Below are 14,889 nucleotides of genomic sequence, written 5' to 3' on the forward strand. Positions count from 1 at the left end.
GGGAGGGGAAAAAATTGAAACTTACACTTTCGTGCGTCCCTCCCGGCGTGACGCTGCACGCTGACATCACGGGGCTGTAATGGTGGTGTGCCTCGAGATTTTTTTCATCAAACAAGTGTGCCTTTGCCCAAAAAAGGTTGGGAAACACTGGTCTACACCAGGGATGGGAAAAGCCTAGAGGCCAAATGTGGCCTTTCAAGTGTTAGTACCTGGCCCTCATCTGGTACCTCCTCCTCTCCCAGACCGCACCCCTCACTGGCCTTGCTTCACCATCTTGAATGTTTTTGCCAGGCCAGAACATATCCTTGAAGTCTGATTATGCCTCTTCTGCTCCTCCTTATTCTAATTGTTGTTGAATGTATATTCCACCCTTTGTCCCCAAGAAGCTCAGAGCAGCAAACAGATAATCACAAAAATATCCCAAGACAGTTTGCATTTAAAAACTTCTAAAAGCAGCTACAGTTTAAAACATTCTTCCCTCCAGTGACCACGGGGTTGTCAGGAACAGGATTCTTTAGCCACCCAATGCCCAAGTGAACAGGAATGCTTTCAATTGTATTCACTTTTGTCTTGGGCCCCACCCACCACCGGCATGTGGCCCTCGAAAGATTGTCCAGAAGGGAATGCGGCCCTCAAGCCCACCCTTGGTCCACACAAACTGGCTGCAGCTCTCCAGAGTTTCAGACAGGGTCTCCTCCCCAGCCCTACCTTACCTGGCAATGTCAGGGATTGAATCTGGGACCTTCTGCATCCAAAACAGATGCAAAGCAGGTCACAGCAGGTGTGAACTTGCCAGGTAAGATACAAATACTCAACTGTGCACACTTCCAGTCTTGCCCAGGGAAGGGTGGTGAGTGCAAGAAGTGGTGTGCATTCCTTACTTTGCAGGCACACCTTTCCTGCTGCACTCAAGTGTTGCCTGTGGGCTTCCCATAATAAGCATCTAGCTGACCACTGTGATAGCAGGTTGCTGGACAAGATGAGATTGTTGGCAGTCTCTTTCTATGTTCTTAACACCCAGTTCTTTCACACACTGCTTTGCAACCAAGGCACTACCGAATCCTGAGCTTTTACTCAAAGACCAGTGCTAAGTGCTGAACACTTTAGCACTGGTCTCCAGAGAACACTTTCCATGGGATGAGCTCACATTTGCTCTCACCTGCAATGCACATATATAGGGATTACATTCATTCTTTGACCACCCCCAACCCCCCAGTAAGTGGCCACACAAACACACCATTCAATCAAGATAAGGTTGTTTGAACATATCCAAAGGCACACAGATTGCACATCTTGTTTCTGCTGAAGCCTAGGAGCTTAAATTGGGAGTCTGAGGGCGCCCTCTCCTGGCCCATTCTATCCCAATTATTAGCCTTTGTATTATGTTAGTGCATTTGACTGTCTTTCCCCACAGGCCAAGGAATCTTGGAAATCGCAGTTTACCCCTTGTGGAACTATAATTTCCAGCACCCTTAACCAACAGCAGCTCCCATGATTCTTTGGGGGAAAGCCCCATGTTTTACATGTGTAGTATGGCGGTGACCCCAGATGTCAAATAACTTGGCTGGGCTTGAGTACTACGTGCCTTGACATAGGAGGGGGCATGATGTTCTGCCTCAGGTGGCAAAATATCTTGCACTGTTCCCTGGCAACTCTCTCTCACACACCCCTCACATATTCGCCAAAGATCAGTTTAGTGAGGAACATGTTTGGTGAATGTATAAGGAGGGTTGTGTGTACAGCCCTATAGCCACTGGTCCAACGCCGCCCAGGAAGGACAGATTTGAACCCAGGTCTTCCTGATCCTCGCTGGAGCTTACGTACACACCATAAATTCTGTTTAAAGCACATGACTGCCCACGAAGAATCCTTGCCATTACAATTTACCCCTCACAGAGCTACAGTTCCCAGCACCCTTACCAAACTACAGTTCTCAGGATTCTTTGGAGGAAGCCATGTGCTTTAAATGTATGGTGTTTACGTAGCCAAAGTGGTATAGTCCAGGAATGGTTTTCCCCCTCATCTGCTGCGGCTGTGTGTATGTGAATTAAAGCTCATTTCAGACAAAGCCACGTACGGTATATCCACAATGTTGCAACATCCAGGAGGTTAAAATAATTTTTAAAATGCAGTACTCAAGAAAAAACTTTTTTTTATTTTACACACTGGCTTGTATTGCTCATATTCCTGCCCCGCCCCTGTTATAGTGCAAAAATTCAAAAACACAAAAGAAAAAGAAAAGTTTAAATGCACATAAATAAATTGACACACATTTACAGATACATTTAAAACAAAAATAGAAGGCTCCTCTGACATTGGCTGATTGAGCTAGGGGTTTGCACCATGGGTAAGCCAGAGAGCTTTTGGGTTGTGGCCAGCGAAGTTTTGCTCACAACAGACCCACTGGAATTAACACACTGAAGTTTGCCATGCCCTTTAATTTCGGCGGATCTAACTCTGAGCAGGACGAGCGCTGGACACAACCCAGTATTTCCAGATTGTTGTTAGGGAGCAGAGGAGTGCCAGGTTTAATCTCCCCCTCTCCTCAAGTCAGTTGCTACGGTCTTTGGACAATACATGCTCAACTCTGGATAAAGAAATGTCCTCAAAAGGCAGCAGGCCTGTGCTGGACAATAACATACTCTGGACGAAAGCACTTCAAAAGTCATGTTAAGATTAGTCATTTTGGGTTAGTCAGTTGTGGGGTTGGATTAAGAAATGGCTAAAGAAAAGCACACAGACATACGAGAGGCGATGGATGACTCCCCCCCCATTGGCCATAAAAGGTACTTCTGCTTCACAGTTTTGCTTATCAAGCCCACAGTCAGTCTCTCTCTCCATTGTTCTGAGTTCACAATTGCCTAAGCTTTCTTCCATCTCCCCGTGTCACTTTGGGCCAGATGGATTCAGATGCTCTCTTCCAGTGATCAGTGGCTCCTTTTAAACTCAAGGGCGTAAAGAAGTGGATGTCAGTCTCTCTCCCTGTCACCCATGCAAATCAAGATGTCCAGTCTAGTTCCAATACAACGGGGTGTGTGTTAGCAGGGTAACTTGAGGAACAATTCCCCTGCAAAAACCTTTTCGTCGAAATGTTGCTCATAGGCAACCCCAAAAGAGCATCTTCCACAAGTGAGGTGTACAGATGACACATTTCAACAGAACATTGTTCCAAGGGGATGCACCCCCAGGCTACAGGAGAAGTTTCTTCAAAACAGATGCTTTGTGGATCTAGATGATGGCTTGCCACTCTTCTTGCATTAGGCTGTGGCTTACAACCAGGAATACAGGAAATGGCCAGAGTAAAAGACAGGTACACCTTCCCTAAAAAAAGACAAACTGTGGACTAGACTGGTCCCTGCCAGTAGTACAGACTGATGAAGAACTCTGGATCTTTGGACTGCAAGGAGAAACCTTGAATATCACATCAGAACCGCCTCTTTGCAACCTGTCACCAAGAGCAGCAAGTGTTACCTACCTCTTCCAGCAAAGGCATGTCATGTGTCCCATGCCACCAGAGGCAAGTAAAGTATATACACATAAAAAACAAGCAGATGATGACAGAAGGTGACCAAACAGGCATTGGTTGTTGCAAACAACTTGCCCCAACCACCAACAACCAAAAAGGAACTGAAGGCACTGATAGAAAAATAATAACAATTGTGTATCTTCTCCTAAAACAGGCGTGGAAAACCTTTGACCCTGCAGATGTTGCTGAGCTACAACTCCCACCATCCTCAGCTGATGGCCATGTTTGCTGGGGCTGATGGGAGTTGTAGTTCACAGCAACATCTGGAGCACCAAAGCTTCCCCATTCCTGCCCTAAAATGTATTGCAACTGGCAAAGCCCTGACAAAGCTTACTGGTGGAGAGATGGTTTATTATGTGTGCTCAACTTAATTTTATTTTGAAAAGGTACTTTTGGAAGTAACTCCCCACCCCCACCCCATTCAAAACATGCTCCCCACTTGCTGTTCCATGCAACCAGTGTGTCTGTATGAAGGGCTAAATGTATCAGAAGCTGTGCTTTCCAGGAAAAACAATAGCACATGCAACTTTATGGACATAAATGTTCCCATTAAGTTACCTATGCAGTGCTGTTGGTAAGCAATAGGACCATGAGCTGGTCCCATCCCTGGACAAAAAGGTTTGGCATGAGCTCACTAAGCCAGGCTGGGTGCTCTTTAGTTAAAGCATGTTTAAATGCACATTTAAAGCACATGGCGTTTCCCTAAAGAATCCTTGGAACTGCTGTTTACAGAGCTAGAAGTCCCAGCACCCCTAAACTACCATTACTAGGATTCTTTCGGAAGGGAGAAACCATGAGTTTTAAATGTGCATTATATCCGCTTTAAATGTATGGCACAAATATGACCCAGGTTCCACTCTCTGCAAAAGTTCCTGTACCAACACTAGGCCAAGGGAAATACCCACTCTTACCTAAGTTACAACTCTCTGTTACCCTAAAAAGGTTCGGAAGCCCACTCCAGCGGCCAAAGAAACCAAGCCTGAATGTCTACCATAGGTTAATTAACCCTTCAATGCAGCCACACACTGTGCAAGGAGCAGGGCAGGCCTATCATAACGTGAGCCAGCCAAGAGCCCACCAGTTGTCTTTGTAAAGGCCTAGCCTGTTATTGCCACGGCATATTGATCTGGTGGAAGGATATGGAGAGAGAGAAAAGGAAGAAATTGGGGGGGGGGACCCAAACGAACAAGAGATCAGATAGGAGGGTATATAAATTAAAACTAAAACCAGAACTCTTTAGTGAGATCAATTAGGCCACAGTTGCAGAATAGAGTCCAGAGGTTACTGAGGTACAAGAACTTCATCCATTGCAATGGATGTCTTGGGATGGGTCGTCTCGAAGCTCCAGTCTCACCCCGTTCCCAAGCTCTTGAGTTGCACACAAATCGCATTAAGAGGCTAGTGTATAATGCAGTGAAACGTTATCTTAAAAGCAAACTTCTTTCCTCCATAAGAGATGTTTTCATGGTGTAGGTGGGTCTCCAAACAAGGGCACTGTTCAAGTTTACAGTACAGATGCTACTCAAAATGTTCGTTATGCTCCAGTGGTACGTCAGTGTAGGGACCTTGGCCTTTTCAGTGCAAGTTCTTCATATATGAATGTGGCATTTAAAAAATAAAGAAAAGAATTGCACACTTTCTCTGTCACACACATGTAGTCGATGCACGCTTTTCCAAAGGCAATCCTTCCAAGTCACATCACACAAATCACAGTCTATAAGGAATTCTTCCTACGTTTAGCACTGCTCGAGCAAAAATAGAAATGAAGTTGGGTGATGACTGTAGGGACTTCAACTGAAATTAACTGAACAGTGTACAATAGCGCTCTGAAATGAGCAGGATATGAACATGAACTGTACTACCATACTGTGAAATGAGTGGCCACGGCACAACAGGACCCCGAAATAAGCAGAATTTGAAGAGCTATTGCCACATGCCAGTCTGAAATGAATGACCGTTGCACCATAGTACCCAGAAATGAACAGCATTTGAAGAGCTATTGCACACTGAGCGTGTGGAATGAATGGCGGTTGTCCAACACCACCCTGAAATGAGCAGAATTTGAAGAGGTACCATCCTGAAGCGGGAGGGACTTGGGCAATGCCACTCTTGAATGCATGGCAGGTGTTCGAAGAGAGGGCAATTGAACATTTCTCTGCCCTTTCAATGGGAAAGGCTGGGCAGCCCCCATTCATTTCAATGATATCTTTATACCAACCCATCCTTCAGCTGCCTCCTCCATCCCACGGATTGCACTTACTCTCTATTTGACAAAAAAAATACGTTATCATCACCTGGCTCCTCCTCCCTTTTGGCAACTGTCCAACTTTTTTTAAAAAAAGTAAGAAAGAATAGGGCAAATAAATAAATAAATAAATAAATAAATAACATGGAGTCCAGAAAACCAGATGTGCGGGAAATGAAACAATAAAAAAAATCTACAAGAACTTTAGAAACGCAAGCGTCAAAAATTGAAAGTTAACAAATATAGAATAATATGAACACAGTCTCGTAACCTTGCTCCACCCTGTTAAAAGTTCCTTTGTTCTCCCTAAGTACAATCCCAGAGCACCGTCGTTGGGCTAGCTTCTTCCTAATTATTTTTGGGAAGTGGGGTTGGGGAATCAAAACAGCAGAGCCAGCACATTGGCGGATGCCCCAAAACCCATGCCGCTGAAGAGGGCAGGAGAACGTCAGAAGTGGTGGCACATAACCGGGCTGACAGAGTGAGGGGCCACTGAACATGTTAAGAGGGCTTGTGTTGCAGCCATCTTCCCTCCAGCCCTGTTTTGTTTTTTTAATTTTAAGGCATCCCTTTCAATAGACACCAGTGTGTGAGAGAGAAGTGCATCACCTCACGAATCTGTAAGAGTACGCTATAGGCTTGGTAAGAAGTTTTGGCTAATTGTGACATTCACAGCTTACATTCAGCTGTTGGTGCAACCGAAACAAGTGATCCTCCTGCCTGCCTTAGGTGGGCTTTGTTTGTTTCTCAATTTCTTTCTTTCTTTCTTTCTTTCTTTCTTTCTTTCTTTCTTTCTTTCTTTCTTTCTTTCTTCTCGTTGTTTAAGCTCCATTGCAGGAGGTGGAACCAGAAGTCATGTCCAAACATGGAAGTAGGAGATTATTGAGTCTGGTCTTGAGAGGACCAGGCAGAAACAGTCAGGTGGTGATGAAAGAGATGGTGAAAACCAGGAGGTGCTCTTGGTGTTTCTTTCTTTCACTTTTCTTTCTTAAAGAAGTGTGGTCTAAATCCCCATTTGGAGCTCCACCACAAGAACCAGAAATGGCCCCCTCAGAAAGTTATTACTAAAAATGTATGGACGCAGCATCAACGCCTTCATCACTCTCTTTCTTCACAAAGAATGGCTGCCGCAGGGGTCAGGCCAGGCTGGCTTTGCACTCCGACAGATGCTGCAGTCCCCTCGAGGCAAGGTGCGACCGGACTCTTTGTCAAAGACTCGTCGAGGACACCGATAGGGTAGGGGAGGAAGGGGGTGGGAAGTTGAGGAGTTCCAGCACAGCCACGCCCACGCTGCTGCGGCGGGTGAACATGCACGAAGCCGCCACCCACTTGTTGGTGCGCGGGTTGTACTTCTCAATGGAGTTGAGGCTGGAGCTGCCATCGTTGCCTCCCACTGCATATAGCCACCCATCCATAGCCACCAAGTCATGGGTACTCCTGAGGAGAGAAAGTCAAACCAATAGGTTACCAGCTGCGTGGATAGTGCCATTCTGCAATTTGGCCACTAGGTGGCACTGGATTTAATTTGTACACAGGAAACAAAGCAGCAGATGACCAAACATGGCTTGCCACTCTTCTTGTTTTACGCTAGGGTTCACAACTAGGAATCTGGTCATCACGTCCAGTGGCGTAGCGTGGGGGGTGCAAGGGGGGCCGGCCGCACCGGGCGCAACATCTGGGGGGCGCGCGCTTGCACTCGCAGCTCTCTGCCCCTACTTGGCTCACTCAGTCTCTCTCACTGCAGTGCTGGCTGTGCGAATCTGATCCGAGCTGCCGGGTCGCTGCCCACTGTGGAGGGGGGGTGCCAGGCATGTGCTGCGGTTAGGGGGTGCCAGGCGTGCGGTTAGGGGGCGCAAATTACTTGCCTTGCCCCGGGTGCTGACAACCCATGCTACGCCACTGATCACGTCCCCTGACTTTTTTCTCCATGGACCACTTGTAGAGTTGCAAAATATTCAGAAAAGGTTGACTGAAATGATCAAAGGGGTGGAGCGACTCCCGTATGAAGAAGGTTGCAGCTGCTGGGACTTTTTAGTTGTTATAAAATGGTGAACAAGAGGAGACGTGATAGAAGCTTGTGAAATGACATGTGGTGTGGAGAAGGGGCACAGGGAAATGTTTTCCGCCCTCTCTCACCACACTAGAACTTGTGGACATCCAATGAAGCTGAATGTTGGAAGTTCCAGGACAGATACAAAAAAGCATTTTGTCGCACAGCTCATGGTTAAACTATGGCACAGGAGTCAATGATGGCCACCAACCTAGATGGCTATTAAAGAGGATTAGACAAATGCACGGAGGATAGGGTGATGAATGGCTGCAATTGCTGATGACTGTGCTCTGCCTCAACGGTCAGATGCAGTGATGCTTCTGAATACAGTGGTACCTCGGGTTAAGTTCTTAATTCGTTCCGGAGGTCCGTTCTTAACCTGAAACTGTTCTTAACCTGAAGCACCACTTTAGCTAATGGGGCCTCCTGCTGCCGCCGCACCACCAGAGCACGATTTCTGTTCTCATCCTGAAGCAAAGTTCTTAACCTGAAGCACTATTTCTGGGTTAGCGGACTCTGTAACCTGAAGCGTATGTAACCTGAGGTACCACTGTACCAGATGCCAGAAACCGCAGGAGGGGAGAGGACTCTTGTACTCTGGTCCTGCTTGTGGGTTTCACATAAACAGGCACCTGGTTGGCAACTTTGAGGACTGGATAATGGACTAGATTGGCCTGAGCCAGTGAGCTGTTAGTACATTCACTTGAACATTGTTGAGGGTCTCGACAGACCACTTTCTGACTTTTTCCGCCTGCCGTAGCAACTGCAGTACACTGCCCAAGGTGATTTTTAATTGCATTTTTTACAGGCATGTCGCATACCACCTGAATGAAGTGCATGAACCTTCATTCAGTTTGGGAATCCCTGCCCTGAGGGGCGGCTTGTGACACTGCAGCTCCTCCGCAGCCTCTCTTGGGGATATGCTGCTCCTTACCTCCGGATGTTCATGGGTGCCACACTTTCCCAAGTGTTCGTTTTTGGATTGTAGCGCTCCACCGAGTTAAGGCAACTTGTCCCGTCATTGCCTCCTGCCACGTACAGCATCCCTTCCAAAACAGCCACGCCGGCACTGCTGCGGCGGCTCAGCATGTTGGCAATTGGAGTCCATGTATTGATCTGGCAGGAAACAGCAAAGGAAACATATACATACATACATACATACATACATATCCATAGATTAAAAAGAGCAATCATATAAAACTTAAAAGTATAACTGAGCCACACTACATAGATACCTGGAGCAACAATGGCTATGTTCTATCTTCACCGTCAGAGGCAGGCTGCATCTGAATACCAACTGCTAGGAGCCACTATTGGGGAAATGCTGCCGGGCTCAGGTCCTGCTTTTGGATATCCCAGAGGCATTTGGCTGGCCACTGTGATAACAGGATGCAGGACTACATGGGCCTAAGACAGGGTTCTTCTTATGAGCCACACAAGGGGCTGACTCCCCTGCTTGATTTGCTCACCAAACCCCCTACCCCCACTCCACGTGCTGCCCCTCTCGCTTGCTGCTGCAAGCCCATGTCGCTTGGCTATTATGCCCATGGCTCACTTGCCCTCTTCAGCTCACTGCTGCAAGCCCTGCTTGCTCGGCCGCTGCCCCTCTTGCTCTCACGCCACCTGCCCCCCCCCCGCTTGGGGGCCTCCTCCCACCACAAGCCCAGCTCACTTACCTGCAGCCCCACTCACTCACCCCACCACCCGTTGTCTCCAATCTTTCCCACAACCTAGAGCATGCTCAGTCCATCGCCAGCATGGTGATGGACTCACACAAATACAGTACAGTATATGGATAGGTTATTTTCTCCTTTTGGGTGTAGTGTGCCGCACGGAGGACCTTAAGGTCCATAAATAGCAACACCCTAGAGGTTCCGGGCCCTAAGGAAGTTAGATTAGCCTCAACCAGAACCAGGGCTTTTTCAACATTGGCTCCGGCCTGGTGGAATGCTCTGTCTCATGAGACCAGGGCCCTGCAGGATCTGATTTCTTTCTGCAGGGCCTGTAAGACAGAGTTGTTCGACGTGGCCTTTGGCTTGGAGTCAATTTAATTCCCTCCCCCTCTTTCTTTTTCCTTTCTCCTGTGATGAGGCTGCATTTTAACGTTTTAATGTTGTATTTTAATCTTGTTTTTAAATTTGTATTCATTCAACTTGTTTTTATTATTGCTTGTTAGCCACCCTGAGCCTGGCCTTGGCTGGCAAGGGCGGGGTATAAATAAAATTTATTATTATTATTGGTAGTAGTAAAGGCAAACACTGGAAGGCAGAAGTCCTGCAGGGCTTTGTGTCACCTGCTGCTCGTAAGTTCCCATTGCAATTCATCTTTGCAGGCTGCCCCCCCCCCCCAATTTTCCTTCTGGCCCACTCTCAGTGGCTTCATCACCACCCCAGCTGTGGTATATCCAAAACTTCCTATTCTTCTCCCAATAACCCTCAGTGCTTTGCCTCTTCCTGTTTACCTGTGGCTCATATTTTTCCACAGTTGCCAAGTGTGATGAACTATCATATCCCCCAACAGCATAGAGGTTGCCATCTGCAGAAGAAGATGAAAAACACACACACATAAAACCCATGCATAAATATGCAGCAAAGCAAGAATCCCACCCCAAAACACACATTCAGTCCATACATTTGAAGCACGTGCCTTTCCCAAAAGAAACCTGGGAACTGTAGTTTGACAAGGGTGCTGGGAGTGGTAGCTCTGTGAGGGGTAAACGACGGTTCCAAGCCTTGGAACGAGTGCTAGGCCCAATAAAAAGATGAGTGTACAGAAAAACACCAGGCCACAAGGACTGAGCAATCAAGGCAGGCTCCTCTGGGGAGAGATTACCTCATGGAGCGTGAAAACACACACACACACACACACACACACACACACACACGAGACGTTCCTTCCGGCCACTTTGCAGAGGCTTCATCTGGTGCAAGGGGACATTAAACATTCACAAGGCAGCTTCTGAACTCTTCCGTGCGAGTGAGGCAGCAGCCTAAACAAGGCCGCCTGCTGTTAGGATTAAGTTTGCTTTTTGGACAGGTGCAGAGCAAGTGGCAGGCCAGGCATGCGGTGCCATGACAACAGCAGGCGGCACGCATGAGTGGAAGGGGAATGACTAAGAAGTCCCTGGGGCTTGGAGGTCAGCAAACTGGAGTGGAAGGAAGAACGCATGGCACACGCAAAAAAAAAATCTGTACAGAAAGCCCAAAAGGAGCCATTCCACAGCTGAGGTTCTCCGTCAAGCAGCTATGGAACTTAATGTGGTGCTTAGTGCTTCAAAGCAGGGGTTGGTTTCAACCCAAGGGCCACAATCTCTTCTGGGCAGCCTTTCAGGGGCCACATCCCATTGGAAGGTGGAGCCAAGGACAAAAGTGGGCCAGCATACTGGATAAAACTATTTCACACAATTGCTTTGGGAAAGTGCCAAGCCTGTTATTCTGGTATGTTCTTAGAACAGCAAGTGTTCTCTCTCTCTCTCTCTCTCTCTCTCTCTCTCTCTCTCTCTCTAATTTTTAAGCCACACTTGCCAAGAGTTGCCACGCGAACGTATCTCCTTCTGGTGCTCATGGCTGCGATGGATGTCCAGGTGCCTGTTAGGGGGTCATATCTTTCAGCACTGAGGCAGGTCAAGAGAGAGGAATAAGTAGAATATGGTCAATAGAGTTATGGTGACCAAACAGATGCATTGTAAAACAAAAAAAGCAGAAAGAGGGACGGTATAGCAGTAGACAAGTTTTTGGAGAACTTTAATTATTGGAATGTGAACTTTTAAGATAATATGTATACAAGTCATAATCGAAGTAGATCTGTGGAAATTAATGGACTTATTGGTCAAGTCCATTAACTTCAACGGCTTGGCTCTGAGTAGGACTAGTATTGGATGCAACCCAACCATCCACCCATAGGCAACTCTCAACTTACACAGAGGTTACATTCTGGGGATAGCTCGTAAAGTCAAAATACATTGGGTGCAATGGTGGGTGGGATTGCCAGAGGGTTCCCCCACTTTTAAATCTTTTGTTATCTTCTTGTCAAGCGCATAAAGCTGAATGCGCAGAAGTTAAAGGTGCGTAAGTTGGAGTTGCCTGCATATATTCTCTTATTTAAGAAATATGGTCAGATGGCATTTTCCCTAGCTGTAAGGAACTTGTAATTTCAATTGTATTCGGTGGTATCCAACTAGGTTTTACTCAAAAGTGGAACCCCTGAAATTAGCAGACCTAAATTAGCCCTGTTCGTGAATTTCAACGGGTTTGCATCACACCGGGGCCACATTCACACCATACATTTAAAGTGCTGCAATACCACCTTAAACAGCCATGGCTTCCCCCCAAAAGAATTATGGGTGCTGAGAGTTGTCAGGAGACCCCCTATTCCCCCCAACTAAGCTACAACTCCCAGAGTTCCCTAAGAAGAGTGATTGATTGTTAAACCACTCTGGGAATGAGGGGGGCAAGGTGAATGGCAAATAAGCCAATAAGCCCTCTTACCTGTTGAGGCACGAGGCTCCATCATACCCTCCAGCAGCATAGAGGAGTCCATGCAGTGCTGCCACCCCTAAACAGCTCCGCCTGGTCCCCATGGAAACCTCCGTCTGCCATGAGTTGGTGACGGGATCGTAAGACTCCACTGTGGCCAAGTCAGAGGTCCCATCGTAGCTGCAGTGAAACAGAGCCAGCGTTACTATTGAATATATTAACATATTTTTAGTTTTAGAATTTTAAAATAATTCTCTGTAAAATATCATTTGATAAAATTATAAAATTATAAAAAATACTACAAACATTTTCCAGCATAAAAAATATACTATTGAGATGTATATATTTAGGACCTACCCTGTTCTTCTGGTTTTAAACTGTTTTTAATGTTGTTGTTTTACATTGTTGTGACATGCCGTAGGACATTAGGGTAAAGGGCGGAAAATAAATAACAGCAGCTGGCTAGTTCTATGCTCTGGCAGCAGTGGAAGAGGTATCTGAAGAAGTGTGCATGCACACGAAAGCTCATACCAATAACTAACTTAGATGGTCTCTAAGGTGCTACTGGAAGGAATTTTTTTATTTTGTTTCGACTACGGCAGACCAACACAGCTACCTACCTGTAACTGGCAGCAGCTGTCCAGGTTTTAAAATGGAGACGTTAGGAAAATGCAGTCTGAATAATGACACCCCTCCCAATCATCTCTGTCTTTTGCCGTTAGCTCCTAAATCAGGATACATGGGTTGCATCCAACTAAGTGCTACTCAGAGTAGACCCACTGAAATGAATAAATCTAAGTTATTCATGTCCCTTAACTTCAATGGGTGTACTCTGATTAGATCTAACATTGCAGACAACCAAAAGCTAATAAGAATAAGAATAATACATATTTATCACTTCATACCAAAATAGGCTTCTAAGGAGTTTAAAGGTAAAGGTAAAGGGACTCCTGACCATTAGGTCCAGTTGTGACTGACTCTGGGGTTGCTGCGCTCATCTCGCTTTATTGGCCGAGGGAGCCGGCGTACAGTCATGTGGCCAGCATGACTAAGCCGCTTCTGGCAAACCAGAGCAGCGCACGGAAACACCGTTTACCTTCCCGCCGCAACAGTACCTATTTATCTACTTGCACTCTGACGTGCTTTCGAACTGCTAGGTTGGCAGGAGCTGGGACCGAGCAACGGGAGCTCACCCCGTTAACCCACAGGGCCACCCGCGTTCCGCGTCTAAGGAGTTTACAAGTTATAAAAAAGACAGCTACACAAACATATCAACATCCACAACTAAAATGCACAGTAAAAGAATCCCATTAAAACATTAAAAACCTAAACATTCACAATCAAAACAAGGCTTACCTCTCTGCCTGTGGATAAATGACAGGATATTTATGATATAAATACGGTCATTGGCCTTATAAGTACAGTGGTACCTTGGTTTACAAACTTAATCTGTTCCGGAAGTCCGTTCTTAAACCAAAGCATTCTTAAACCAAGGTGTGCTTTCCCATAGTAGTGGGGGACTCAATTTACAAATGGAACACACTCAATAGGAAGCGAAACATGTTCTGCTTCCAAGGCAAAGTTCACAAACCAAAACACCTACTTCTGGGTTTGCAGCGTTCTTAATCCAAGTTGTTCATAAACTAAGCTGTTCTTAAACCAAGTTACCACTGTATTTCTTTTTCCTTTCTGGTTTCTAAAATATTACAGTGGTACCTCGGGTTAATAACTTAATTACTTCTGGAGGTCCGTTGAAACTGTTCTTAACCTGAAGTACCACTTTAGCTAATGGGGCCTCCTGCTGCCGCTGCGCGACTTCTGTTCTCATCCTGAAGCAAAGTTCTTAACCTGAGGTACTATTTCTGGGTTAGTGGAGTCTGTAACCTGAAGCGTCTGTAACCTGAAGCGTCTGTAACCCGAGGTACCACTGTATTGTTCTGTATGTTAGTTTGATTCTTATTGTATTTAATGTTGAAAATTTTCAATAAAAAATATATTTTAAAAAACAAACACCAGCAATCAAAAGAAACAATTAAACCAACACAGCAATTAAAACAGGACACTCTGGTCAAGAGATAGGAGGAATCCCTGTGTAAACAGGTGTGTCTTCAAAAGCTGGCAGATGCAACAGGGAATGTGTTCCATAACACTGGAGCTACCAATGAAAAGGTCTGCTTCCGTGTTACCACTAACCAGGCCGGGTTCCATAAATACAAAATTCTCCCTCCCTGACATGTATTGCTCCCTTGAAATTATGTGATGACAGCCATGGGGGTGGGGGTGGGGGGTGAGAGTGGCCGAGAATTCCTCCTTACCCGCCCACAGCATACAGCTTGTTCCCAATGGCAGCAACGCCCACCCTGGCCCGGCGAGTGGACATCGAAGCCACCATGTGCCAGCGGTCTGTCCTGGTGTCGTAGGCCTCACAGTCACCATGGATGGCAAAGAGGCTGCCGCCACCTGCATGAAAACAGAAAGCGGGGAGAAAGTGACAAGCTGGAAGGCCAGGGGATAAGGCCAAGGGGCTCTCTGCAAGCTCATCTCGGGGCTCAGTTCACACAGCTGTTTCTGAGGCAACCTCCTGTCAGGACTG

At 46.4% G+C, this 14,889-nt stretch overlaps 1 protein-coding gene and 1 long non-coding RNA gene across 3 annotated transcripts in view; one reads left to right on the plus strand and one right to left on the minus strand.

Moving 5' to 3' along the window:
* The window catches only part of LOC308591160, a 39,783-nt gene that overhangs the window by 19,971 nt on the left and 4,923 nt on the right, over window positions 1-14,889 (plus strand). The gene's annotated exons all lie outside the window — the stretch shown is intronic.
* Window positions 2,154-14,889, minus strand: part of KLHL17 (kelch like family member 17) — a 37,796-nt gene continuing 25,060 nt past the window's right edge. For both annotated transcript variants that reach the window (XM_081201559.1, XM_081201560.1), the window contains exons 7-12: window positions 14,612-14,756; window positions 12,309-12,476; window positions 11,346-11,434; window positions 10,283-10,356; window positions 8,756-8,937; window positions 2,154-7,208 (exon numbers count right to left, since the gene is read on the minus strand). In XM_081201559.1, coding sequence (XP_081057685.1) covers window positions 6,980-7,208; window positions 8,756-8,937; window positions 10,283-10,356; window positions 11,346-11,434; window positions 12,309-12,476; window positions 14,612-14,756 — 887 coding nt within the window. In that variant the 3' untranslated portion in view covers window positions 2,154-6,979. The remainder of the gene's footprint in view (window positions 7,209-8,755; window positions 8,938-10,282; window positions 10,357-11,345; window positions 11,435-12,308; window positions 12,477-14,611; window positions 14,757-14,889) is intronic.

This window comes from Podarcis bocagei, assembly GCF_964188305.1.
Source record: "Podarcis bocagei genome assembly, chromosome: 7".
Classification (NCBI taxonomy): domain Eukaryota; kingdom Metazoa; phylum Chordata; class Lepidosauria; order Squamata; family Lacertidae; genus Podarcis; species Podarcis bocagei.